General features: G+C 37.0%; 1 protein-coding gene across 3 annotated transcripts; it reads left to right on the top strand.

Annotated features, from left to right (window-relative positions):
* The first annotated feature begins 444 nt into the window (after positions 1-444).
* On the top strand, positions 445-21,382 carry rfx6 (regulatory factor X, 6). Of its 3 annotated transcripts, XM_088625833.1 has the most exons (20): positions 446-1,104; positions 1,206-1,359; positions 1,619-1,742; positions 2,444-2,505; positions 3,578-3,655; positions 6,227-6,254; positions 12,502-12,609; positions 12,853-12,930; positions 13,009-13,122; positions 13,220-13,269; positions 13,736-13,895; positions 14,185-14,329; positions 15,103-15,212; positions 15,296-15,413; positions 16,144-16,266; positions 16,659-16,865; positions 17,676-18,179; positions 18,669-18,878; positions 19,456-19,668; positions 20,444-21,382. In XM_088625833.1, exons 1-19 carry the CDS (start codon positions 903-905, stop codon positions 19,638-19,640), a joined length of 2,760 nt encoding a protein of 919 aa, XP_088481959.1. In that variant the 5' UTR covers positions 446-902; the 3' UTR covers positions 19,641-19,668; positions 20,444-21,382. The 3 variants fall into 3 exon arrangements, with proteins under 3 accessions (XP_088481960.1, XP_088481959.1, XP_088481957.1); XM_088625834.1 differs by having other exon boundaries at positions 445-1,104; positions 15,118-15,212; positions 19,456-21,382; XM_088625831.1 differs by having other exon boundaries at positions 19,456-21,382.
* Positions 21,383-27,123: the final 5,741 nt, after the last annotated feature.

Genomic DNA, 27,123 nt, shown 5'->3' with positions numbered 1-27,123 from the left:
ATCGTTTACTGTGTAGTTATAATGTGTTAGACTGGTCTTGGTGACATATACTGTAGAAAGGTGACATAATGGGTTTACTGTATACTAATTTTGAGCACCTTAGTAATGGGCTGCAATAGGCCTGTTGTTGGAGAGATGTTAACACAAAAATGGGTACAGAAAATCAAAGTATCTTTAAGCATTGATCTTACCATGATCTTTTAGTGACAGAAAACAAAAAGGCTTATACTAAACATGACTAACTGCTCAGAAGATGAGAATTGTATCCAGGGGCCAGAGGTTATTAAAATAACTTCTGAATAGATACTCGTCCCTTGCTGTGCCCAAGGTTTAGCGGTCCTTGTTAGAATACAATATACACAGGCACAATCAGATATGGTTGTCTGCTTTAGTTAATCATTAACGCCTGAATCTGCTCCCCGTGTTTTGCAAATGATAAATCTTATTCACCACTGTGACGTTGCCTTTAGTTTTAATTAGGACTGAAGGCAGTGTCGTTTTCGTAGTAAAAGCTAATGGATCAAAGCAAAACGTTGTTATTTGTCACCAGCTTTTATTCTGATATTAACGTTGTGCCAACAAAAAGGCGTGTTCCTTAGATTTACTTTAAATTTCTAATGTAAACACGAGTATCGAAAGGGTCAATGAAGTTAAACTGCCTTCCCAGGTTAGATGGACTCGGTACAGCTTAGAATGACATCTTCTTTACACGGGAAACCTGCGATACCACCGGGTCTGGGGAGCAAACCATTATAGTCGAGATATTACAGAAATTTTAAGTTTGGGATGCCAAGGACTGTATTGTTTTGGAATGAGTCCACTGCAATAATATTAAGGATCTTCATCATCCCTGTTTTGAACCAAATATTTATTTTTCTTTTTTTTACCATATTTATTTTAAAATGCCAACGAAAAGAAGTTCTGACTGCTCAAATGGCGAGGACGCTTTCCATCACCTGCAACCGCCCCCGAAGATCCACTGTAGAACAGAAGAGGAGCCCTATTTGACTCTCCTGGGCGATGAAAAGGAGCCCAGTCGAGATTTAACAACTAGTTCCGTTTCGAAGTTTGAAGAGGAAGACGAGGATTTAGGGATTAAGTCAGGTGAGGGTTACAAATTGATTTTGTCTGCTTTAGGAGGCATTCAGACGGTACTAATAAGCAATATTTGGATTCAATGAATTTTCTTTTTTAATGTCTGGTAGAAATCGATGACTGCAATGAAACGCCTTCTTCTGAAGAGGATCTCGAGTCGGCAGAAAGCAGAAAGAATTTGGTTTTCAAACGGTCCATTCAGAAGAAAAGTATTACTCAGATTATCAAAGACAAGAAAAAACAGACACAGCTGACTTTACAGTGGTATGTTTAAAGACGTTCTAACATATTTTTTAGCTAATAATATTACAATTTTGCAAAACTAGATGAAAAGTTGGAAATTATTTATCTCAGAAACCTGTGAAGATCTTTCAAATAACCCATCAATACACGGAGACATGCAGAAACTGACATTTCTCTGTTTCAGCACTAAAACTGATTTTTTTGTTCATATTTACATTTTAAACACCAAGAAGGATTTATAGTTTTAGAGAGATTTGTAATTATGTATTTCTTTTTCTAGGCTTGAAGAAAACTATATCGTATGTGAAGGAGTGTGTTTGCCAAGATGTATCTTGTATGCTCATTACTTAGATTTCTGCAGGAAAGAAAAACTAGACCCTGCTTGCGCCGCGACATTTGGGAAGGTGAAATACGTTCCGTCTGCTCATATTATGATAATAATTAATAATTATATATTATTCATATTATTAATTATATATATATTGCACTTCTAACATCGTCATGAAATTTCACTGAAAATGCTTTACGGCAATTTTTCGAAAGAAACATTCGTCACATTCATACAAAAGATCGATTTGGAGATGCACATACAATTTGGAGTGCGAATATGTCGAGATTGTGTGAATGCTGGAGACATTGTATACTGTAACTTTGTTGCATTTGATATTGTGCAACAAATATAAACTGGCCAACACATAGACAGACTTTTTTCCTAGACTTATTTTCATTAAATTATTCAGATCCACTGCAAAAATCCTTTGCCTGTGATTTATAGTGATCATTAATATTTACAGTGCATCTGTTATGACATACTTTGAACGTCACGTGTTCGCCATTTTTTGCACAATTGATTGTATTTTTTTAAAAAAACCTTTAATGTGTGTTGATACATGAATTTAAACTTAATATTTACTAATCATTCCTATAATTAAAAAAGCTAAAAGCAGAACTTTAAGCACAGTCAACAAGTACTTGCTGAACCTATAGCCAATGAAGGGTATTAATCTGTGCTTTACACCTTGACTTTCTAATTTTTTTTATTTTCTCATGTTAGTTACAATAAAGTTATGGGACATTACAGTTAAACTCTGGTTTTTATTTCCAGACTATTCGACAAAAATTTCCTCTTCTTACTACAAGGAGACTTGGGACTAGAGGCCACTCAAAGTAAGGACAGATTGAAATGCAGCACCTAATTCATGTTAATTTTACAATGCAATGCATACTTTTTAAAGAAAAATATCAGATATGATATTGTTACAGTCATTAATGGTTAAGTAAGATGATGTAATGGATTTGCTTTCAGAGAAATGAATTCTGATATTAAAAATAACGAATATTTTTAAAATAGGCAAGTAGGACCCCAGTTATCAACTTCCCTGAGCTTTGTGAATTATTTTGTTAACAAGATGAAAGAGGTTTTAATTTTGTACTGAAGTTTCCTGAATGTGTTAGGAACAGTGATACAATTTTATTTCTTATTTATTATCTTTCTAGTGGTACAAATAATACAGTCACTTCAGGAACGTCAGTATACAGTATATGCTTTTTAAAAACGACTTAAATGTATTTGCCTTCGTATTGGAAGTGTAACATATGTTGTGTTTAATGAGATGTTGTATTATAGGGTCTAATAAGGGTCTAATTGTAAAACAGGGAATACATTATTTAGAGTTCAAACTTAATTACAATATTTGCATTAGCCATAATTTAGGAAAATCTATATTAAAAGTTTGTTATATTGTCATCAATTTAGTCATTGCATAGAGGGAAACATTTCCAAAGCTTTCCAAAGCGTGTTATTTAAGTAGCATAATAAAATATATACAATTCAGTGCTTAATTGTTGCACTTAATTGTTTTAAAAGCTTATATTCTGTGTATAGATTATATGTAGTAGTGGCTTAAACATAAAGTTAAATTGGCTCATTGCTTCTTTTTAAAAATGTCTAGTAATAATAGTATTTATACTGTAAACTAACAATTTAGAATTTGCAGTATACATTCCGAATATAAAGGAATAAGAAAAAACCTTAAGGTTACTTTCCAGTCATAAAATGTTTTCATAGTTTTGGTGGTCAGAAAAGTGTTACAGTTCCTTAATCCTTAAGTAAACTCTCCAGTATTTGAACAGCCGTCAGTGCCTACTATTTTTGAGGTTTCCGTTGTAGTTAGGAGAAAAAGTGTTTTTGTTTTGTTTCCACAACAAAATACAATGATCCTTTTTTAATGTCATACAGATATCATTATTACGGAATTGGGATTAAAGAAAGCAGTGCATACTACCACTCCGTGTACTCAGGAAAAGGTTTGACGAGGTAAGTTCAGGCAGTGAATACCAACTGTCCTTTTTTCTCTTTTTATTATTGCTGTTATCAGTATAGCCTTCTTTATTAGTCAACCGCTTGATAGCATAAATGGTATTTGTCTTAGGAGAAGCAGGCCGGAAAAGTGCATCACATGCTGTCCAGTGTACCAAACAAAGAGCAATCTGTTTCCATGCTATAAATTAAATCTGCGTTCATCTTTCCTGCGTAAAAGATACTATATTTCATTTTAGACTTCAATAATGATATCTTGATTCTTATTTACCAAGAAATATTTGTTTGGGAAAAGTATTTTTCTCATACCCTAGAACTAATATATACAAATACAGTAGAAGGGAGAGTATATTGTGTATAAAAGTATTTGTTGCATAATAAAAAACTGAAAAGACTGAAATAAACTGCACCATTGGTAGTTTTCTTAACACATAGTAAACACAAATATTAAATGACTTCCAGATGCATACCCTTAAACAGAAACGTCACGTAATTGAAAGATTTTTGGGTTAGATAATGTGTCTTTTTTAAAACAATTACAAAAGTCTTCTAGTGACATCATTATATCATTGCTCAGAACAAAGTCATATTTATCATAAATCCTTAAACAAAATCTGGAAAACATGAAGGCCACATTTATTTGCTCCTTTTGATCTTGTTTTAAATAAAAAAACAAAAACAATTCCAGAATAACATCCTAAAATTGCGGCTTTGTAGAGGCCTCTGAAGGTTCTCTGTTTCTCTGGGGTGTGAAAGAAGGTAACACATGGAAGAGATTCAGAAGCAGCACCCGTCTCAGCCAACCTGCAGCTCCTATAGCAAATCACCCGTAATGGCTACAAAGATATTCTGTTTTCATTGTATTCAGCATACTGCCCTACTTGTATATATTGCATACACCATGGACACATAGCAGCTCTATTCATATTGAGTTTTATTCACTTTCTATCACATTATTATCCGTTATTATGTAATCTTATTTTCGTTACATTAATTTTGTGATTTTTGTGATTTCTTTTTATTTTTGTGATTCTTGTGATTCTTGGTTTTTGTGAGCTCGCAGAAAAGACATTTCATTGCCAGCAACTACCGCTGCACACTGTATTGTTGTGCATTCGATAAACAAACTTGGATTAGATTTGATGGTTAGGGTCCAACAGCTCTTCAAAGACTGCAGGCAAATGCGCATTGACATCCACTAACTGGGAGATGTCTGTAAAAGAATCCACTAAAAGCTGAATCTACGTTGTAGTGTCCATTATTAGGAAATATAAATTTACTGGTATAATGGCAACCCTGCCATGAAGAGAATGCAGGTGTTTCGTGCTACCATGAGCTGTGAGACACGTGGTTCAGGAGACTGTAAATCAGGCAACAGTTGAAGATCTCCAACACAAATTGGTGTCTTCAAGAAACGTGCATTAATAGAACAATCATGGCTGAGTTGCAAGGGGTAGGTCTCTTTTGTGGCAGAAGTCTCTTTATTGACAAAAAGTCCAATATTTTTGCATGACAATTAGACCCAGGACATGGTCAGGCGAAACAACATTTGAGCTTTTTGAACATGCTATCGGGGCAGCATGCCGGTGCAGTTATTTCATCTGGGTTCTCCAGTTTCCTCCCACTGCCCAACGATTTATTGGTAGATTAATTGGCTTCTAGGAAGAAAAGTGGCCTTGGAGTGAGAGTGTGTATGTTTATGACTCTGTGTGTGCCCTGCGATGGATTGGTGTCCTGTCCAGGGTGAATCCTGCCTTGCACCCATTGCTTGCCGGGATAGGCTCCAGCTCCCAGCTTCTCTGCGTCCCTGAATTGGATATAGCAGGGAGAAAATGGTTGGAATGTGCTTACATTGAGACAACATTCACAGTGACAGTGGGGGGGGGGGGGTTCTGTCATGTTTTATGGTTATTCTGCTTTTACTGGTCCTGTATTCATTGATAAAACAGGGAAAATTGGGGAAATCATGAATACCAACATGCACCAGGACATGAGTGGGTTAACACTTGGTTCCTTCTGCCAAGAAACTCAAGCTTAGGCAAAAATAGTATAACAGTGATTCAAACCATACAGTGCATTGGGTGTCAGTGCTTAGCTAAGCTGAACACAAAATAAATGTTCTTCAGAACTTTAATCTGTAGACTTCGGTCCATCATTTGTGGATTGAAATCAACTCTGCCTAGAGAAACAGACAATAATCTCCCATCAGAAGTGCAAAAACCTTATAGAACACAACAGGGGGTGTCTTGTCAGTGTAATCCATAACTAAGAGAAGGATTGAGAAAGGAGTTTTTAACTAGGTTTTATTTAAAGGTTTACTAATAGATGTGAATAAGTGTGACTCCTATGTTTTCTGGACTTGAATTATGACAAATGTGTTTTTTTCTCTGTGTGATGCTATTATGTTTACAGTATGACTTTTTTCAGCAGGACACATTATCCAATCTGCAGATCTTTCTGTTATATGATACTTTTTGTTCTAACTTGAGGTATGAATAAATACAAAGGGCACATGAGTTACTCTTCAAAATGTTACTTTGTCACCATCTAAAGTTTTTTTTATTTTAGATTTTCTGGAAGCAAGCTAAAGAATGAGGTAAGATTACTGTTATTGAATTATGACACTGTACAGTATATGTAGGTTTAATTTTAGTCAAAGAAGTGTAAGTTAAGAATATGTTGATTGTTTATGGTGTTAGTGCTTTTTGGGGGAAAATTTCACACTATGGTTACAGAGCTCCTTGAGGAATCATCCTTCATTTTCTTGATCTAGTTTGTAGCCTCACAAAGTGAAAGTGTCTCCCATTGACATTACTAGTGTATGAAGTTTAGGACAGAGGCAGTTAAAGAGGGTTAATTTCTACTTATAGACCAGTCCTGAAGTGGTAAGTGGTAAGTGGGGAAACTATAAATAAGTAATTAAGTTGTCAAATGTGGTTGCTAACATTAATAGGATAATGCCTAGCTGTTTTCTAAGTTGTACAAGTTTAATTACTAGTGCTTTTTACTTTTTGATGCAATGTTTCTGTTCATTTTCCAGCATATGATTTACATTAACATTTTAATTAACATACACGTGATCATGTAGTGAACTCAGTATCTAATAAAGTACTTAAATAAAGTGTATACCTACACTTGCAAGGATTTTTAATTACTGATACATGTACAGTATCTCAGGTTCTCCAGTTGTTTTGATTTGGTTTAAGATATAAATTGTTTGGAAACCAGTGATGGAGATTCAGGTGCATGAGGTCAGCATACTGTAGCTGTATGCATCTGCTACCTTGTGGAATATTTGGTGAGAGACGCCAATTTACATTCAAACCCATGTTTTTTTTTATGTTATGGCACAGTATAAAATTGTAAGACTGAGACATAAACAGTAGCTTTTAAAATGGTTTTGTAGCTTTGCGAAAAGACCCGTTCTATTCACAAGCCTCCTCCATAACTTTGGTGTTAATTATATACGAAGAGTAATCTTTTCCACACACACACATTTTCATAGCAACTTCCGTGAAGATGGCGATTTGTATATCCAGAGAAGGATGTGAGAGAATTAATTGCAGAGCCTTTTTGGAATCCACTGGGATGAAAAACATCTATATAAATGCAGGAATTTGATAAACATTGTCTCTGCATGCTCCAGAATCACTGCAAGTACGTGTTATGTGCTGGGTGACTGGGGGGGCGGACCTCTGTTGGGGTTTGAACGAGCAAAGGCGGGTAGACACAGACCAACCAGAGAGCAAGGCGTGAGCAGAGCGCTGACTGATCCTAAGCAAAGCACACAGGGTGGCAGCAGTGCTGTGCGCACACTGGGGGCCAGGCTAAGTGGTCTGAGCACTGAGGCTGCGAAGAGTACCACACCATCCTAAGCAGCAAGAGGGATCCGTGAGAACTGTGGGGTTACAGCAAAGCGAGGGTCAGATCCAGCGAATCTCAGTGAGAGAGCACAAGGGGAAAATCCGAAAAAAGTCACTGACCAAGGAAACATCGAGAAAGCCACAGACATGGGAAGAACCGGGGAGCAGATCTAGAAAGGGCAGGTTGGAAATCCAGACATATCACAAGTTGGGGAACACAGGAACAGGAGACAGCAACACAGAAACAGAGGAACAAGAGCAGCAAACTAGGTAACATGGAAACAGGAAGAACAAGGCTCAGAAACAGAATGCCAGATTCCCGAGTGCACTCTGACCTGACGTCAAGTAGCCTGCTCTGTCTAAGGATGTGCTCTGTCTAAGGCTGGGATGCCCCTAGTCATACACAGGTGATCAAGCTTTCTGTCTGATTATACGTCCGTGGTAGCCAGCGTTGACAGGAGAGTGGAGGTGTGGCAGGTTACCATGGTAACACCAGCCATACCCGCAGTGATGGAGCCAGTGACAGAAGTGGCAGTGCCACTTTGGGGTTAAAGCAGAATTGAATACCGTTTCTAAATTTAGAAATTCTGATAAACTCGTGTGCTTTATTTTTTCTTCAAATAAAAACTTTAGATATTGCTAAGTTTTCACTTTACCAAAAGTAAAAATATGACATGATATATTGACAGGAGGTACAATATTTGTCTTGAGCTGATCAGTAATAGTGAACTATGGAAAAATGAATATAGAGAATTGCAAATATATCTTGTGCATGTAGAGTATAATAATAATAAAAAACTTTATTTTATATAGCGCCTTTAAAGGTGGCTTCTCAAAGCGCTTTACAGGATGACAATAACAATAAATAAGAAGACTACAACAATAATTAAGAAGATTTCACAAGATAGGACACAATTATAATTACAACAATACAACAATAACAATAGAGGAGACCGTGGAAGGTGGTATTAAGAAGAGCAGAGGGGTGAAGAGTGGAACCAGTTAAGTAAAGGCTTTTCTGAAGAAGAAGGTTTTGAGTCTAGATTTGAAGGAGTTTAGAGAAGGTGACTCTCTAATATCCTTGGGCAAAGAGTTCCAGAGCTTGGGGGCATAGCAGGAGAAGGCGGGCTTAGGGGACAGTAAGGAGGGCAGAATTTGAAGAGCGGAGGTTCCGAGGTGGGGAGTAGGGCGATAAAAGTTCAGACAGGTATTGAGGTGCCAAGCCATGTAAAGCCTTATAGGTGAGCATGAGGATTTTAAAGTCAACACGGAATTTGACCGGAAGCCAGTGCAAGGACTCCAGGATAGGAGTAATGTGAACACTTGCACAAGACCTGGTCAGGATTCTGGCTGCAGAATTTTGGACATACTGCAGCTTGTTCAGAGTAGATTTAGATACCCCAGGGAGTAGAGCATTGCAGTAGTCAATTCTAGAGAATACAAATATGTTGATCAGCTTTTCAGCCACAGTTAATGATAGCATAGGGCGTAGTCTTGCGATATTTCTAAGGTGAAAAAAAGATGTTTTGACAGTATGCTGTACATGTGGGTCGAATGTTAAGCCAGAATCGAATATAACCCCAAGGTTTTTCAATTTTGATTTAAGCTCAAGTACAGAGCCTTCAGTCTTGTCACAGTTAAGATGAAGGAAGTTTTGAGTCATCCAAATTTTTATGTCAGAGATGCAATTAGATAGAATAGAGACAGCCACATCAGTGTCGGGTTTGGTATGGATGTATATTTGAGTATTGTCAGCGTAAAAATGAAAGCTGAGGCCATGTGATCTTAAAAGCTGACCAAGTGGGAACATGTAAATGCTGAAGAGCAAGGGGCCCAGTATTGAGCCCTGGGGGACACCAGACTTGACAAGACCAATTTCAGACCTGTACCCATTGAGAGAGACAAAGTGACAGCGATCAGTGAGGTAAGACTTAAACCATTTGAGGGCAATGTCAGAGACTCCAAACACAGTCTCGAGACGAGAAAGTAAGATGTTATGGTCAACAGTGTCAAAGGCAGCACTGAGATCAAGAAGGATGAGTATGGAAAGAGAACCAGAATCAGAAGCTATTAGGAGATCGTTGGTGACTTTGACTAGGGCGGTTTCTGTGCTGTGAAGTTGACGGAAGCCAGATTGGAGGGGTTCGAAAAGGTTGTTTGTCATGAGGTGGTTATGTAACTGAAGTGTGACAGCACGTTCTAGAATTTTAGAGAGAAAGGGTAAGTTGGAGATGGGGCGAAAGTTGTTAAGATTGTCGAGAGCCATGTTAGGCTTCTTTGGCACGGGAGTAATAGCAGTATAAAGAGGTTTCACATTATAATCGATACATTTCAAGGATTTTAAAATATACTGTTGTTCATCCATCCATTTTCTTAACTGCTTTATCCAGTATAGAGTGGAGTGAGAACCTGAGCCTATCCTGGCAAGCAGCGGGCACAGGACACCCTGAATCCATGGTGGGCCAGACCCGAACATAGACACATGTACACACTCACACCAGGGCTAAACACCATGTCCTCTGGTTCCTGTTTCCCTGCTGAGTCTAAAGATGTTGAATTTTAATACTTGAATCAGAACTTCTCCTAGTCTGTTCACGCTTCAGTGCAGTACATTCCTTTGAGTCTGTGAATGTACTTCCTTGGCTTTCCTTGGACTGGTTTCCATAACTGTAAAATGTAGTTGTGGTATCCGGCTGACTGCAATTGTGTACAATTTTCTAAATAAGGTGTTAATTGGGCATTGTACAATTACTATATATTATTGATGTCAATTTTGTACTTTTGTACTTTTTTTTTCTTTTGTACCCAGTGTTTTATCTAACACCTTCTGAAACAAACATTAAAACAGGAAATGTGTTAATTAGTTGGGTGTTCATTTTTTGTAGTGGTAAAGATGTTGAACATCCTACCTGACAATAACAACAAAAAGAAAGGAGTAAGCACATTTGCCCCTTGGCGTCTAAATTATATATAAATGGCATTAGCTGTCTGAAGCACAATGAAATCTTTCTATACTCATTATGTACCAGTACTGAAAGGAGGTAGGGCATTAATTTCATTAGTGTTTTTTAAAGGGATGGCTTTTGAATCGTTTGGTAGCACTAATGGACTTACATTAATTTGCCTGACTGAAGCAGCATTCTTTTTGGATGTGCATTACCGTGCAACATTTAGTTTTGTACCATCTGGTTCTAATGACCATTTAACATTAAGTTAATGGTTGCAATATTATCTGCATAATTACTCATATTGTTTGTAATTATGGGCTAATTTTCTGATAAAATGAACAGGCGCCTTGCAGGCGGCAAGGCTGTAAGTTAGTATTGCTGCCTTGCAGCACTAGGGCCCTGGGTGCTACCTGTGTGGAGTTTGTGTGTTCTCCCTGTGTCGGTCTGGGTTTCTGCCAGGTGCTCTGGGACTGGCATCCCATCCAGGCTGTATGCTGTCTTGCACCTGTTGATTGCCAGGATAGGCTCTGGCTCCCCTGCAACGCTGTATTGGATAAAGTGCTTATAAAATGGCTGGATGAATATGCTGTTCTTAAATTGTTTTGTTTTTGTTTTCCTATTAAATATGAGGCTCAAGAATTTCTAAATTCTGATAAAATTAATACATTCCATAGCCGAGCACCTTCAACACTCAAATTCTTTTGTTCGAGCTCTCTTCATTGATTTTAACTCTGCTTCTATAACCATGCAAATACTCTTTTACAACATCATTTTGACTTGAATGTGAATGGGAATGTTATACGCTAGATCAAAGATTTCCTTACAGATCGACCTCAAGAGAGTCCACATGAATGGCATATTCTCAGACGAATTGGTTTTAAATACAGGTGCTCCCCAGGGTTGTATTGTCTCTTCTGTTCTCAATATATACTAATGAGATGCAGATTCAGAATGGCGCAGCCAGTCTGATTAAATATGCAGATCAGATAGAGGACCAAGCTCTAAGTGAGCAAACTTACTTTAAAAACATCAGTATCCTGAAACTGGTGCCAATCCAGCACATTGGAAATTAAACCAAAACTAAAGAGCTTCTTTTCAATGCTAAAACTGATGGAGGGTAATCTTTGCAGACAGTAATGCTCAATGGTCAGTCTGTAGAGGCTGTGGAGATTTTTTAATATCTGGAAACAAATTGATCAGTGACTGTTTTTAATTCAAAGACCCAAGAACTTTCATGTTAGTCAAAATATCCTAGAGGAGCCTAGTTGAGAGCATCCTGGCATTTAACATGATGTTTGGCATAGAAACCTGGGGCTGAAAAATCAAAACCAAACTGTCCAGGATTGTGAAAATGGCAGGAACAATAATTGGGAAACATCAGCTCAGCTCTGCAATTTATATCATAATAGAGTTTTCAGAATGGCAAGGAACTTCACAGATGATTCCACACACCCCCTCCATTCTCAGTTCATAATACCCCCATCAGGGAAATGGTAAGGCTACCAAATTCAAATAAAAACATTTATAAGAAGTCTTACATTAAACTACTACAATATCCACAGTAAAACTACTCAATAAAGATATGTGAATGTAGTCCCCCCTACCTATTTATTTATGTATCACATACTGTTGTTGTGATTTCATGTGATTTTATGTGACTCTTATGTTTTGCTTATGTGTTTAGTACATCTGTGGGAGAAGTTGACAAATTTCAACAGCAGTGGACAATAAAATATCAATCCATCTAAATCATGTTTGACAGGCTCAGTGCCGTTCGGTGCTAGACAGTGAAATGGTACATAGCCCCAAAGATCAAAACAGCTTTGGTTTAAACTAGCTCTTATTAAACGAAATGATCTTGTTAGCTTAACTGGCCAATTTAACGGCTTCTCCCAGCTGTTATAAAGAGGCTTAGAAGATCTGTCGACATACTTGGCTTCCAAGATCAGGATTGGATAGCAGTGTGTGCTCTATGGATGAAAAGTTCCTTTAAATGTTGAATTTCAATTGTTTTCTCGATGGCATTTTGCAGGGAGGGTTCACCCGCAAGTATTCCCTCAGCTCAAAGACAGGGACTCTACTCCCCGAATTTCCAAGTGCTCAACATCTGCTGCTTCAAGGGTCCATTTCTAAAGAAAAGGTATGCCTTAGAGGAATTATACCCTGCTCATGCCTCCATTCAGAGAGGCATTATCAACCTTGTAATATTGGACAGGAATTCCAGTATTGCATTATATAATTTGCTGTGTTCTTAGCAATGGCTTCACTGTTCTTCGAAATGTCAATAGTCCCATTTTTCTTTACAAACTGAGCTTATTTTGCCACTGTAGGACCTACAGTATGTACATAATGACTTAATAATATATATTTTTTAAAAAAATAGGTTGACACGCTTATCATGATGTACAAAACCCACTGCCAGTGCATCTTGGACAATGCAATAAATGGCAACTTTGAAGAGGTAAGTATCACAAAAAATATTCTCTCCTTTCTTATTGTAATTGAAGGAAAGCTCCTTATACTAGTTTTTCTGTTTCAGATACAGAATTTCTTGCTCCATTTCTGGCAGGGAATGCCAGATCACCTCTTACCTCTATTGGATAATCCCATTATTGTTGACATTTTTTGTGTCTGTGACTCAATACTGTATAAAGTAAGTATTTACTTCATCTTTAAATCCAATGGATTTTGTGGTCCTTTTTTTTAAAAAAAAAAAGCCTAAAACTTAGGTCCTATTTTGTGTTTTATAGGTATTGACAGATGTCCTAATTCCTGCTACAATGCAGGAGATGCCAGAAAGGTAAAATGTAGTACAGTACATCCTTTTATATCTGCTGTTATGTTTTTTTTTTTAAACTATTGAATTCAAGGCAATATTGCTTTTTTCTTTGGGTTGTTGTGGGTCTGTAGCCATGTTCTAGCTGGCATTGTTAAGGTAATGTTAATTGGTATTACTAATGTGTGTTTTGTAAAAGGTAAATTCTAAACAAAGGCAAATAATGGGTCAGATTTTAAATGCTTTACAAATTGCAAATAGCAAATATTTCAACGAATAAATTGAGAATTATTTCACTTAGGTTGCACTGTAAAGTAGGAAATCAAGAGTTTTGTGTTAATCTTAATATGGCTTTATTGTTTTTCTATAACTTTTCCATTTGACAGAAAGGCAAGCAGATCTAGTTAAAAAATATTTTGATATGACCATTAAATATGGTACTGTCTGAAATCTAAATTGATAGTGTGTTGATTTGTTTTGTCTGTGTCAGCCTGCTCGCTGAAATCAGGAATTTCGCAAAACACTGGGAACACTGGATGGTCTCATCTTTTGAAAATCTTCCAGAGACCCTCCCTGAGAAAAAGCTGCCTATCGCACGCAGATTTGTGTCCTCCTTAAAACGCCAGACATCATTTTTGCATCTCGCACAGGTTGTAAAATAGGCCTAATCCAACTGAAAAAAGAAATATTGTTTGAAATTATTAAAAAGAGTAGAACAGGACTTTCACATGGCCTGTAAATCATATTCCAAGAGGGATCCAGTCAGATCTCTATTTGTTTAAAGTTATGTACTTCCTAGACTCTGCTGGTTAATTCAGATTAATAGACTGGATTTGATACCACATAACAAATGCATGTTCTCTTAAGTACTTTATTTTAATCCTTCATTTATTGTGTAAATAAATCGTTGTGTATTTGCTGTTTGCGTGTTTCTGTCAGATTGCCAGACCAGCTTTGTTTGACCAGAATATTGTGAACTCAATGGTGTGTGACATAGAAAAGGTGGATTTAAACAGCATTGGTTCACAAGCCTTTCTCACTGTGTCCAGCAGCAGTGACCAAGACTCAGACCTGTACTCAGAATGTAAGTAAAGGGAGCTTTTAAAATTATTCACTAGACATTATTTTAGCATTTCCGTTCAGGTAAAAATAATACTTCAAAGAACGTTTTTTTCACTTAATGGCATCAACAGATATGTCTACTGTCCATTGTTCTCTGAGCTCTAGGGAATGTTCCTTTTTAAACAAAAAGTGTGGATGACATTTTATCCTGCATTTTCAAATGACTTAGAAAACAAGGAAAATAAAATATGTTAAATAATAGCTAGGAGAAGCAGAATAATTCACACATAGCAGTAGTTCATTTAGATATTTCCTTATTGAAAATGCATGTACTGTATATGAAGGTGCATGCATATCTTTGTGTACTGTATATAAATATATATTTACTGCTTGCTGAGTAAATGAGGGTGGAAAAGAAAGCTAAGAAAAAGTAGATGTTATTTATTAAATATATTTAAATATTATTAAAAAATAAATGCATACAGTTTTAAGTTAGATATTCTAAGTAGGTTCTACTGTTTCTCAAAAAGAGAGAAATGCAAAATGTTTCAAAGAGCACTGTTCTATTTTGACCTACTTATTAGATTCCATCGAGCAAAAGATGTCTTCTTGAGGAAATGTGTAATTATGTATAATTTAGAACAATAGGCCTTTTCTATATACTGTATACCTACATATATATCAAATAATCATTTTCTGAAACAAAGTTAAAACTTTGTTGCATTATAAGTAAATGTGATATCATTATAAATCTCTGAAAACAAAATTCCTTGTGCTTTCCTTCATACATACTAGATGACTCTATTACAGTGTTTCAAGAGCTGAAGGAACTTCTTAAGAAAAATGCGACTGTGGAATCGTTCATTGAATGGCTGGACACTGTGGTGGAACACAGAGTTATCAAGGTATTCTTTCTTTACATGTGTTTTTCAAAGGCTTAAAATGTTGGTTATTTTATTTACGTTACTATTTCCTCTTCTATTTGTAGCCAAGTAAACAAAATGGACGATCTTTAAAAAAGAGAGCTCAAGATTTCCTTTTAAAATGGAGCTTTTTTGGGGCAAGAGTGATGCACAACCTCACCTTGAATAATGCAACAAGTTTTGGTAAGGAAAAGCCTCACATTCCTTTTTCACCCTCCTCTGTCTAGGTTTAACATACTGAAAGGTATGGTATTGGTTACTTTGTAAACACAAATTGTCACCAGAATATTATTGTTTCATTTATTTTGAATGTTTTTGTTGTGTATCTCATTGGAAGCATTTTCCATAAAAAGACAGACATTTGAAAGTAATAGGATCTATAAACAAAAAGCAATACATCTTTTTCTTTATGGTGGTTTAATTAACTTACAAGTACTGCTTAGAAAGTAAAAAAAAAGATGTGCGTTTGTTTAAGCATGCATAAACAAGCAAGAAAAATTAAATATTAAAAATGTTACACTTTATTATGTCATGGTAAAACACAATCTGCTGTGGCCTCAGGTTTATGTGTAAAATAACTTCATGAGCAATAAAATGAAATGACCTGTCCCGAATAAGCAAACTCTTATCAGCTTCTTGTGTGTTCTGATTTGGAAAGAGAGAGGCTCTCCCACTTTCATCTGAACTGCCCTTTGGTGTCGTTGCCAAACACTCTGAAAAGCTATCAAGCAAACTGATAGGTCAAACAGTGGGCAGAGATTAAAGACTAGAGGAGTTTCAACAATTGTGGATTGTTTGAATGGGAACTGACAGCAAATCACTTGATGTCTTGGTAATTCTTTGTGTGTTTGGAGTTGTATTAGTGAAGTGTAAGAGATGGTCACCAAGATAATCTTCTCTCTGCCTGTGACAGGTTCATTTCACTTGATCCGAATGCTGTTGGATGAGTATATTCTATTGGCTATTGAAACACAGTTCAACAATGACAAAGAACAAGAGCTCCAGAATCTGCTAGACAAGTATATGAGAAATGCCGGTAGTATACCTCTTCTGTATTAACTTGCGCTTTTACCAGCGACAAGCTTAGTGGGATATGAATTATTGTTGATTATGAGCATATTATATAGAGATGTTCTTTGAATTGTTTTATTATTTTATATAGTTCAAAGCCCTTATTTATTTTACTGACCTTACCTTTTATTTCTTTTGTCTGTTTTCAGCCTTTTTACCTGAACTCAGTACTGTGACTACTAGGAAATCTAGTAAAACTATGCATAAAAAAGACAAAGGTCCTGGGAAGCAGAGAAAAACTTTTAAAATGATTGCTTAGCCCTTTTTAGTGATCTGAACACAGACTTGTGTAGTACAATAACTTGAGTTGAGTATTTCTAAGGACATAAATGTACTAAAATCTTTTGTTCTTTTCAGATGCCAGCAAAGCAGCATTCACAGCATCTCCAAGCTCCTGCTTTTTAGCCAACCGTAATAAATCCAGCTCCGTTTCCAACGACTCGTCTGTTAAAAGTGAATCGCTGTCAGAGCACACGTACCTGGCTCTCACAGCCAGCCAGCACAGCATGAGCGCAAACATGGCCGTCTTCCCTAGTGGAGAATCAGACAGCCTGCAAATCCCAGGTACTCCACCACATGGTGTCTGTTGGGAGCCAAAGGGTGGCTGCACCACAGAGAACATAGCCCAAACCTCAACTAGCAAAATGGAGAAGAAACATTTTACTGACTTGTCAAGATTTACATTTGTCACAGTGAGAAATTACTTTTGCTTTGATTTTTCACTCCCATTTAAGTGTGTTATTTCTGTTTACTATTTCACATTTAAAAGTGAACTAAGATTTTTTTTTACTATAAAGGTTTAAGCTAGTTTTAGGTGATATGCAATACTTATTCTCTTTGATGTGAATTATTGCTGCTGTAATGAAGCTTTTTTTTCTTTGCAGCTCTTTCTTTGTTGTCCATAAGTAACACAGAGTTCAGGATAATGTTTGAAACAGGATGATTCAAAATTTCCCAGTCGTAGTTACCTAAAGAGATCCCGATGCCACAAAAATAATTCCCTGGCTTCAACAGGACTGGTGTTTCTTTTTGATAAACCATACTGAAATAATAAAACCATTGTTGATAATGTAATATGAATTCAGTGTTTTGTAAGTAAATATTTTGGAGAGTTAAATGATGCATAGTGGGTTCATGTGTGTGAAAAGCAATTACAACAATTGAACAAGAGTAAAATAAAATCATTAGATAATTACAATAGTTCTAATAATAATTAGGAATATATTGGATAAACGTGATAGTCATAATATATCCTAATTCTGCAAATTGTACAACTAGAGCATTAATATCGAGATTTACATGTACAGTATCACTTTGTAACTTGTAGAGTTCAAAACATTGTCTTTCCTTCCTTTCCTTCCCTCCTTCCTTTAGGACAAATGGATCTTTCCCAGAGCAGCGGCCCACTAATGACTCCCCCCATCTCTCCAGCGCTGGTGAACAGAGGGAGTGTGATAAATCAGGGTCCCATGGCAGGGAGAGCCCAGGGTGGCTGTACAACCTTACAGGCTCACAGCAGCTGCCCCTCGTTCTCTGATCCAATGTACCAGAACAATCCCAACTACTATGCGCAGGGCTCCGACTACCAGGCCTTGTTCCGGTCTCAGGCGCAGGCCCCTCCAGTGGTGTATCCCCACCGCGTGGACAGCAGTCGTTACCCGTCTTTCAATGAACAGCAGCTGTCCAAGGACTATTTCAGCAGCAGCTGCGCTGTTTCACCTTACAACTCCAGGACCACATCAGGTTTTGGCTCCCCGCCAGATAGCGGTGCAGAGGCACAGAGCCTCCAGCTTGTTAACTCGGGGAACTACAGTTTTATTGGAAACTCGCTGAGTGGAAGCTGTCAGGGAACATCCTATCCAGCTGCTGGACCAAATGGTGAGTGGTTTTTTTTTTTTGGACAGATTTAGATCTAACTGCTTGTTGGCTTTTTATGTCAAAAGTGTCTTTGTAATATGAACTCCATCCTTTATGAGAGAATCTTTCTCTCTGGTTTCAGCTTTTTTTGGCCTAAAACTTTTCTTTTTATTGCATTTGCTCTGTGACTCCTTGAAGCTTGTGTTGAATTTCTGAAAGAAGGATGTCTTATTCTTTTGGAATTTTGTCATACCTATGCCCTTTCTGTCATGTCAAAATATTATGATAGCTGTGTGTTTTTGTAGCACTCAATTGAAGTATTGAGCTGCTCCCTCATTTTGTTTTGTTCACGACAATGAAACTGAATTTCTTAGGCTGCCGCCTTGAAGTGCGTTGTGAAATGATCTGAATTCTGCAGTCTTGCATATCTGAACCTTGGTTGAATAGCTTAAAGGCCTAATGGACGCTGCCTTTAAAGTTTAAATATTAACATTAACATGAATTTTCCAGGTTACTATGGAAATGGCAGTTATGACACTCAGAGGATCGGCACCATGAGAGACCAACATGTTTCTGTTATTAGCAGCGTAAGCACTATACGGTCAGTCCCAGCATACAATGATGTCCATGATCCTCTCAACATCTTAGATGACACTGGCAGGAAGTCAACAAGCACTTTTTACACAGACTCCTCAGGATTAGTTTGCCGAGCTCCTCTAGGTGAGTAAATTGCGGCCAAGGATTACATTTTATTAATATTAATATCTGCAATGAATGCTTCATGAGTAAAAAGAGAGCTCATGTTTCAAAAGCCTATCCTTTTTGCTTTGATGCGCATTTGTGTCTTTCTGCTCATGGTCAATGCTGTTTAAAATCTCAAGGCACAAGCTTCAGTGGACATTGTTTTGCCAGCCATCTTGCTTTACAGAATTATATTAGTCTGATTGGTTGAAGGACTTCCTTGCAATCTGTATAAGTCGTAACCGACTTCATCCACCACTAAAATGCAGGCTATTCTCCACCATTAGTATCAACACACTGCAGATGAGTAATGACTTTAGTAATAGGATCTCTCAGTGTTAGTCATAAGAGTGTCACAAAAACTTAAATGATTGAAGTCTGGATAACAGACTAATGTCTGAAACAAAGGATGGTACATAAAAACATCCCATTTTACTTGTGGAATTTTGAAATTGCAGTTTTGTAATTATGAAGCAATGCTCCTGGTTTTAGGAGGTAAACTGGAAGACTTGACAGGTCTGATCTCCCTTCTCTGTTTGTTTGAATTTGTACACAGGTTCAAATATACCAAGTGCAATTCCTTCCTCTGGCTCCTCCCAATGCATGTATGGAACATCTGGCCAGTATCCCTCCCAGGATATAATGGCCTCTCAGAGGCAATCTTCTGAAGTCAGGGAAATGGTGCCGTCTCTTCCTCCCATCAATACAGTCTTCATGGGTACTGCAAGTGGGGGATCCTGACCCATCCAGGGAAACTGAACTAACCCCGGTACAAAAAATACCTTTTTTGGGTAGCACTCAGAAATTAAAATATCTTGTTTGCTGGAAGAATACCAGAAGAGGTTGCCTCAACTTCATCATCCAGTGATTTCACATGCTCCAAGTGCAAAGTACCATGAAACACGACAGTAAAATAAAATCAACATATTAATGTTGCAATTAAATAGTTAATTTTGACAAGGAGAGCTAGACAAAAAATCTTAATTTTTGCTTTATTTGTCTGCTACATTTTCCACTAAAGGCTTTGCAATATGGCCATGTATTTATTTAAAATTCAATATGTTTACTCAAAAGGTTTTCTGAAATGTTCAGCATATCTTGCCTTGTGTCTGTTGCTTGCCGGGATGGGGTCTGGCTCGCCTGTGACCCTGAATTGCAAGCCGTTAGAAAACGGATTGATGTTCTCTGAAGTCTACAACAAAGAGTGGCCCAAAGGGGTTACGGGCTATTCAGTTTATGACATCTCGTGGTTTGCTATGGCATAACCTTGAAAGTTTGATACCAATGTTTTTTTTATGTTCTCTTTTGGAAAATGTAGGAAATAAGCAAAAAACATAGAGCAATATTTTAAGAACCTTAATAATATTATGGAACGTTTGACAGTATTAAATTTACCTCACAAGCCATTTCCATAAAATATATTTGCTTCTTTTGTTGTCTGACCAACATAATATAAGTGTTTTTTAATTAAGTCAGAAGTATATTTTTTCACTGGAGACCAGGAGTTAATTTTGCCCCTGTTTGTGATGCCTGTTGTTCTTCAGCTTGGTTCAGGACTTTGCTGCTGATGGCACACTGGGAGTGAAACATCTTAGGAATCACGGCTAACAAGCAGCATTTGAATCTTCGGATGGAGAACTAAAGCAGCAGTTACTGAAAGCACAGAGAGCCCGAGAAACAAGGGGCGTTGTTGTCGTGCTCTCTGCTCTGACAGGATGTTTCCACCAGCAGGGAAATCCCACTTAGTGAAGTGGTGACATACATACTGTAGGCCAGTACTGAAGCAAAATGCCCTGATCTCTGGCCTGGAGAACCCAACCTATGCTGATGGTCTTTACATGTTCAACCTTTCTTAAACCTCCAATAAAGTACTGCAATAAGCCACTTAAGTTAACAACTTAACTAATGTGCTCTTAATGTTAATTTTGGTCATTTAAATTATTACATCTAAGCCTGTTTGTACTCGGTGGCTTGTCTTTATCAATCAATACTGCAGCGCTTGAAAGGATAGTGCGCAAAAGTGCCTCCCTCTCCTCTTCTTCAACCAGTGTTAATAAAAAATGTATTACAAAATTTATACATTTCTAAATTAATTGCTATTGCTGACTGCATGAAAGTGTGGCTTTTGGGCATAATGAACTGAGCTGTCATAATGATTGTACTGTTAATAAAGTATAAAAAGGTTTTTATTACATTTAAGGTTGACTGTTTTTTATAATCCATTTAGACCTCTTATGGTTATGCTGAACTATATATTTTTTCAAAAACTTAGGTCCTTCATGAGCAATACTGTATATGCTGTATAAGATACTGTATGTAAAGTAGTAGTCTTAGTTATTTTATGCATTACTTGTAAAATGGGATAGGCAAACTGAATATATACATTTTGTTAATCAGATTAATCTACAAAGAAAAAAGTGTATAAAACATTTTGGATTTTGAAGGTGCTCGGTAGCACTTAATGAAATACATTTTTATTCTTATCTTTTACAATTACTGTTATTCTTTATTAAACGTAATAATGATGCATTAATAACTTAAAAAGATGATGGAAAAATGTCTGGATATAACAGTTGCTTTTAAATGGTTAGGAATATATAAAATATTGCAATAGGAAACGTATTTGGGTTTGGCACACAAAATCATTGATTTCATTTTTTTATTTACAGAAACAAAAAATTAAAAATCTTTGAATAATCTTCTGTAATCCCAAAAGAACTTAATATGAGCAAATTGAAATCTGAGACAGAATTTAAAGACACATTTTAAACAATCTAATGAACGTTTACCACACAAAAGTTGCCAGTGTTTATTTGATTTTGTGAGTTTTTGTAAAATATTAAAGTCCTATATCTATAAATGAGCGTTAATTTATTGGGGGTAATTATAATTATTGATAAAGCCATTAATTGACAACATCTCTGTGTCTACTATTAATGCGAAACGTGTATAAAACGTATATGAAGAAAGAAAAAGAGCATCTCCATATTTGCCCAACTGATAGGCTATGAGACAGGACAAATCTTTATTTGATAAGTCTTAACCGATTTAGAACATTTCATGAAGTTTATCAGTTAATTATTTTAATTTTCTTCTGCCTTCTAGGATGTATTTACAGTCCTTTTACAATTATTGACAATTTCAGGCACTGAAGGAATGGTTTATGGCTTAGAAAATGTTATTCACCTTTATACTTGTTTTGCTAAAACAATTCTTATTTGGAAAATAGTGAAATAATTAATTATTAATCTTTGTCAGTTGATATATACTGAACTGCTTAATTATTACTGGAAACTACAAAAGAAGCACAAATATTTCCAAAAACTGCCAGGTGAAAACAGGTACAGTATAAATATTGTAACGCAACAGGGGCTCAGGCGGGCACCCTTGCCGCATTAGGTCGGCCCCATCCCGACTGAGGCTCGAACCCGGGACTCCCGCGTCGTCTGCAGCGACCCAGCCCCGTGAGCTAAAGAGAGATCTCTCTACAGCCCAGTAGCTGTAGTCCTGCTATCACCGGGAAGGGCGGTGACGTCACCTGCTCTGGTACGCCGGCTCTTACACAGTACCTGTCGGCCGTAAGCGTTACAATATGATGCAAATATTTAAACAGGCACAAGTACAGTTGTTCTTTACTTCATGACTGTTTCCTGCTTATAACTTCGCAGTGTGATTATGTGATTACTAGACAGTTTATAAAGTATGCACAATACTTTAGTGCCACTGGCCTAATTCTGAAGGCATCCTTGTTCCAATCTGATATATCTATTACACTTTAGTGAAGTAAGTGTACAAACTTTACCACATAAAAATGTTTCTGTCTTTTCATTCATTCAATAAACATTCCTTAACCTAAAGAATTTCCTATTTCATAGTATTTCAGCTTAGTTATTGTAAACTTTTTCTTAAAAAATGTAATGAAGTAAAAATTCAGAGGACTTAAAAAATATCTAGATGTATGGAGGTGATAAACAGGAAAAATGGATCAGTGTCACTTGCTAGATTTGTTTATCTTAGCTTTTTAAACAGAGTGCCAAGTAATGGATTTAAAATAATGTTAAAAGTTAAATACAAATTGTTACACAAATGCACTGAAAATTCACTGTATTAATAAACATACTGTAACTAATCAAACAGTACCCTGCCATCATCCCTAACTGTCACGGACGTCCAAAGGGACAAACCATGGGGAGCAGGAGAGCGGAAAAAGACCCATATGCGTAGCGGCGAGACGGGAAAAAGGCCCGGGCTCATAGTGCAAAGAGTTCAGGATTGCCGTATAGAAACCTATGCCCTCAGGGAGCGGACGTGGGGCGCCCTGGTGCTAGGCGGGTCTCAGGACATCCGAACGTCAATGCTGAGCGAGGACAGAATGCAAGACCCGGAAATATATAGCCCAAGGGAAAGAGAGGGACAGGAAGGACAGCAGACTGGAAACTAGGGACAGGACAGAGAAGGAGCGCCCTCTGGCTGCAGAGGGCGTGACACTAACCTGACAAATCAGTTTGTTTTTCGGGATCATCCATTATGTGTAATTGTATACTGTACATCTTACAAGTTATCATCCTGAACATCATTTTTCAGACACGTTTTCAGACAAAACACTTTTATCCATTTACCATTAGACTACCTCAGGCTTTGGAAATTTAGAGACAATTGGTACTTTGTGGTTTTATGTTTTTGAAAATAAGACATTCACTACACTTTTCAATAGTTTTGTAGTTTTGATAGCCAATGATAGCTGAATACTAAGAACTTGTCTCCACTTATATTTGATTTTATGGTTAATGTTAAAAAAATAAAGTAACGTTTTATGTGAAGTTCTGAAACAACTTTGCATTGTATGGCATACAAACTTTAGTAAGACACTGAAACAGATATGGAAGAACCACATTCCATTTGTCTTCTTGTCTATTTTGTTATATGAAAGATCAATTATTTCTGAAGACGTGTCACTATGAAATCATTACATCTGCCATCATCAGAGAGAAAAGGGTGAGAAGAGAAAGGGTCTTGTTTTTTTAGGAGGAAACTAAGGTGTAACGAGAGCCGGTCCACGCTCCCGTGAAGCGTAGTTCTGGACCCTATGCAGATGGTATAATCCGGAAGTAAGTGGAAAAGTACGACGAGGATCAGGAGGGGTTGACGATGGACGTGGGGCATGACATGGTGAACTGGTGCTCGGGGTGCTTGACCAAGGCAAACTAGTCCAAGGAGTCCGGGGTGAAGTCCAAATCCAGGTGATCCAATCAAGACAAAACAAGACGAGGTTAAAAGCCGGAACGGGATCCAGTGCAGGGACAGGGAATAAAAGCAGGATCACGAGGCCAGGCGCTCTGGGCGTCAGACTCAGCTGGGTCAGGACGCCGGTAGGAGGCCTATGCCCTTAAGCTGCGGACGTAGGGCGATTTGGTGGTAGTTGGTGGTAGTTGGGCCTTCGGGCGCCTACCAATGCAGAGTCCAGAGAGCGCCAAGCTTAAATAAGGAGGGGCAGAATTGTGGGCAGGTGCACATAATTTGAAAAATGAGAAAGAACCGGAGCACCCTTAAGAGGAGGGATTACGATCGTGACATAAGGGTTATTGCTTTGTGTCTACTTCAGTTCATTAAATGACATAAGCCTCTTTTTGCTCATTTGAATTCTATATTGCTTTTCTTTTTATACTCTACCAGCTTGCAGCATTCTGTACGATCCCTAGACCAGGCAGGGTGCAAGAAAAGACAGAGAATACTGTCCTACGACAGGCTGCCTGCTGCCTGCTGCCTGCAGCAGCCACATCCACATGCTCTACCCCAGCAGCATTTGAGAAAGGCCAGTCACACAAGGCTGATGACACAGTCTGGGGTTAAGCTGATAATTCCTGGATTTAAGGGTTCAATATGTTAAAATGTTCAATATGCTGTATGGAGGTTTCAACAAAAGGTTAGGAGGGATGACAGTAGCCACGTTCTATCCCATCATTCTGGATGTCATTTCCTAAATTAAATAAAAATGATTAAAACTTTATTTGAATGTTGCTAAGCAAGATGTTATAATCACATTCATAATGATTTATATGGACATGCGCAAATGACATAAGGTGAGAATAAGAAGTCATGATGTTTGTTTTAGCATCATTTCTAGTGCTTGTAGTCCATCCTCCAACATACCAACAGTGCAAAGGTAAGTGGGATATACAGTGCTGGGTGTTTTTCTTCTTTTTTGTTTCACTAGGCTTTTGACATTTAACAGGTGGAATAACATCATCAGCTGTGCTCAATTGCTCTCACTAATGAGGTGATTTAATGTTTATCCAAAAGTCACTTGGGTGTATCATGGTGAAATGATTAAAGTGTAGCCAAAAACATCAACATCTATTCTGTACATTTTATTTTTTAAACACATACACAAAAAAGTGATACAGTAGGTATCTTTTTATGGTGTGTAGACTAACTATGGTTAGTGTAGAATTTGAATGTAAATTTCGAAATCAAGAACTGCCTTGTACTTTATTCTTGTTTTTTTTAATCTTTCCAGTTTTTGTGAAATGTTGCTGGCCAGGTCAAAACTTCACTTCAAAGATTTTAATATTGTACCTAAACGCAAACCACAACACTTCTGCTTCATGAGGTCACTTAAAAATAAATTGTACTGATGGCCATATGTGTGGGCAAATTGATGGGGTTCATATATATAGAGTTATGCATTTCTTTTCATTTAGTTAATGTGGACTATCACAGCAATATATTGACATATATCTTGTTTCGTATAATAATTATTAATGTACATCACAGATCTTTCTCAAATTAGAATTTGACATTAGAATACTTGAACAGATTTATCCAGCTGTAATCAATAATGATTTAAGTAGGTAAATAGAAAACAAACAAAAATCAATTATTAAATGAACATTTACTAGATGACCTTAAGAAGGTACTGAAGGTGGGTTTGGAAGAATTTGGCAGAATTTCAGAGTGGTTGCTGTGTTTTTGTACTTTAACATGCTATGGTAATTGGTATTTAGCATATGATAATGCCTACAAAATTCAATTTTCCAAGTTCTAAATCTAAAACCTTCACACGTGCACAAGCACTGCTTGGAGAATGCTGGTCATAATCAGCTGCTGACCAGACCCATGCTTAAGTTTTCCCATGACCTATGCCTTTAAAGGCTGAGCCTTTCGGGAGCCCCAGAACTCTTAGTTTTGAGAAAACGTGTTTGATGATCCAGTGTGTGCATAGTAGTAAAAATAATGGCCAATGCTTTGACAAAATGAAATGAGCAAAAAGATTCAGGCACAATGCCATAAGACAATAATTCAAAGAGCTAATGAACACATTAACGAATCACTATATGATCCCAGTGCACCACAGGGTGTTTTGACTTGCATTTTAAGGGATCTTTTGCTTCACTGTAAAAAATTCACCACGGTGCTAGGACAAAAATGGTACATGAAATAAGGTGTTACATGAGAGCTTAATTGTCTAATGTTTTTTTACACTGGTTCCATTCCTTTTTGCAATCTGTGGATATATTACCAAATGTACAGAAATGAATCTGATTTGTATTGTGATCTAAAAAATGAACCAATCTTATAATCTACTGAAAGACCAAAATGATGTAACCAAAGACCAAAAGATTATGTTTTTTAATTTAATTTCCATTTAATTTCCCAGTCTCTGAATGGCCTGGTAGTTTATAGTTAAACTGCTATAAAATTTCTCAGATAAGGTTAATTATGTAAAATCTTATTATTTCATGTGATTCATTCAGGCAGATGTTGGAAACAACCAATATAGAAGTAATCTATCATTCAGTACCCAAGTGGTAAACCAGGTAGTTAATAAACCCAAAATACACCATTATCTTTTATTTTAAAGATTGCTGACAAAGCACATGAAGACTTTGTCTCATAATATGTAACTGGATCAGAGCTAAATCTATTTTGAGATTGTACCAGATGAACATGAGATTATAGTACAGAACCACAATTGAAGTGCTAATAGATCACTGGCTGTGTAGCTTATCTTAGTGCACCACTTGTATCTGCTTTGATATACATTATTTGATTTCTCTATTGGACAATGGTGAAGAGATATGTCCAGATAAAGGTGTTAGCCAAGGCTAAAACAAACAAAAATATTTAACCTGCAAAATGGGCTAATCATTTCTAACTAAGCATCTGGGAGAAGCAATAGGTAGCTTGATTTCTCCCTTTAATTTCCTTCAATATAAGCAATGTA

This window comes from Lepisosteus platostomus, chromosome 3 (assembly GCF_059453375.1).
Source record: "Lepisosteus platostomus isolate fLepPlt1 chromosome 3, fLepPlt1.hap1, whole genome shotgun sequence".
Lineage (NCBI taxonomy): Eukaryota > Metazoa > Chordata > Actinopteri > Semionotiformes > Lepisosteidae > Lepisosteus > Lepisosteus platostomus.
Note: the sequence above shows the minus strand (reverse complement) of the source record. Positions and strands in the feature narration are given on the sequence as shown.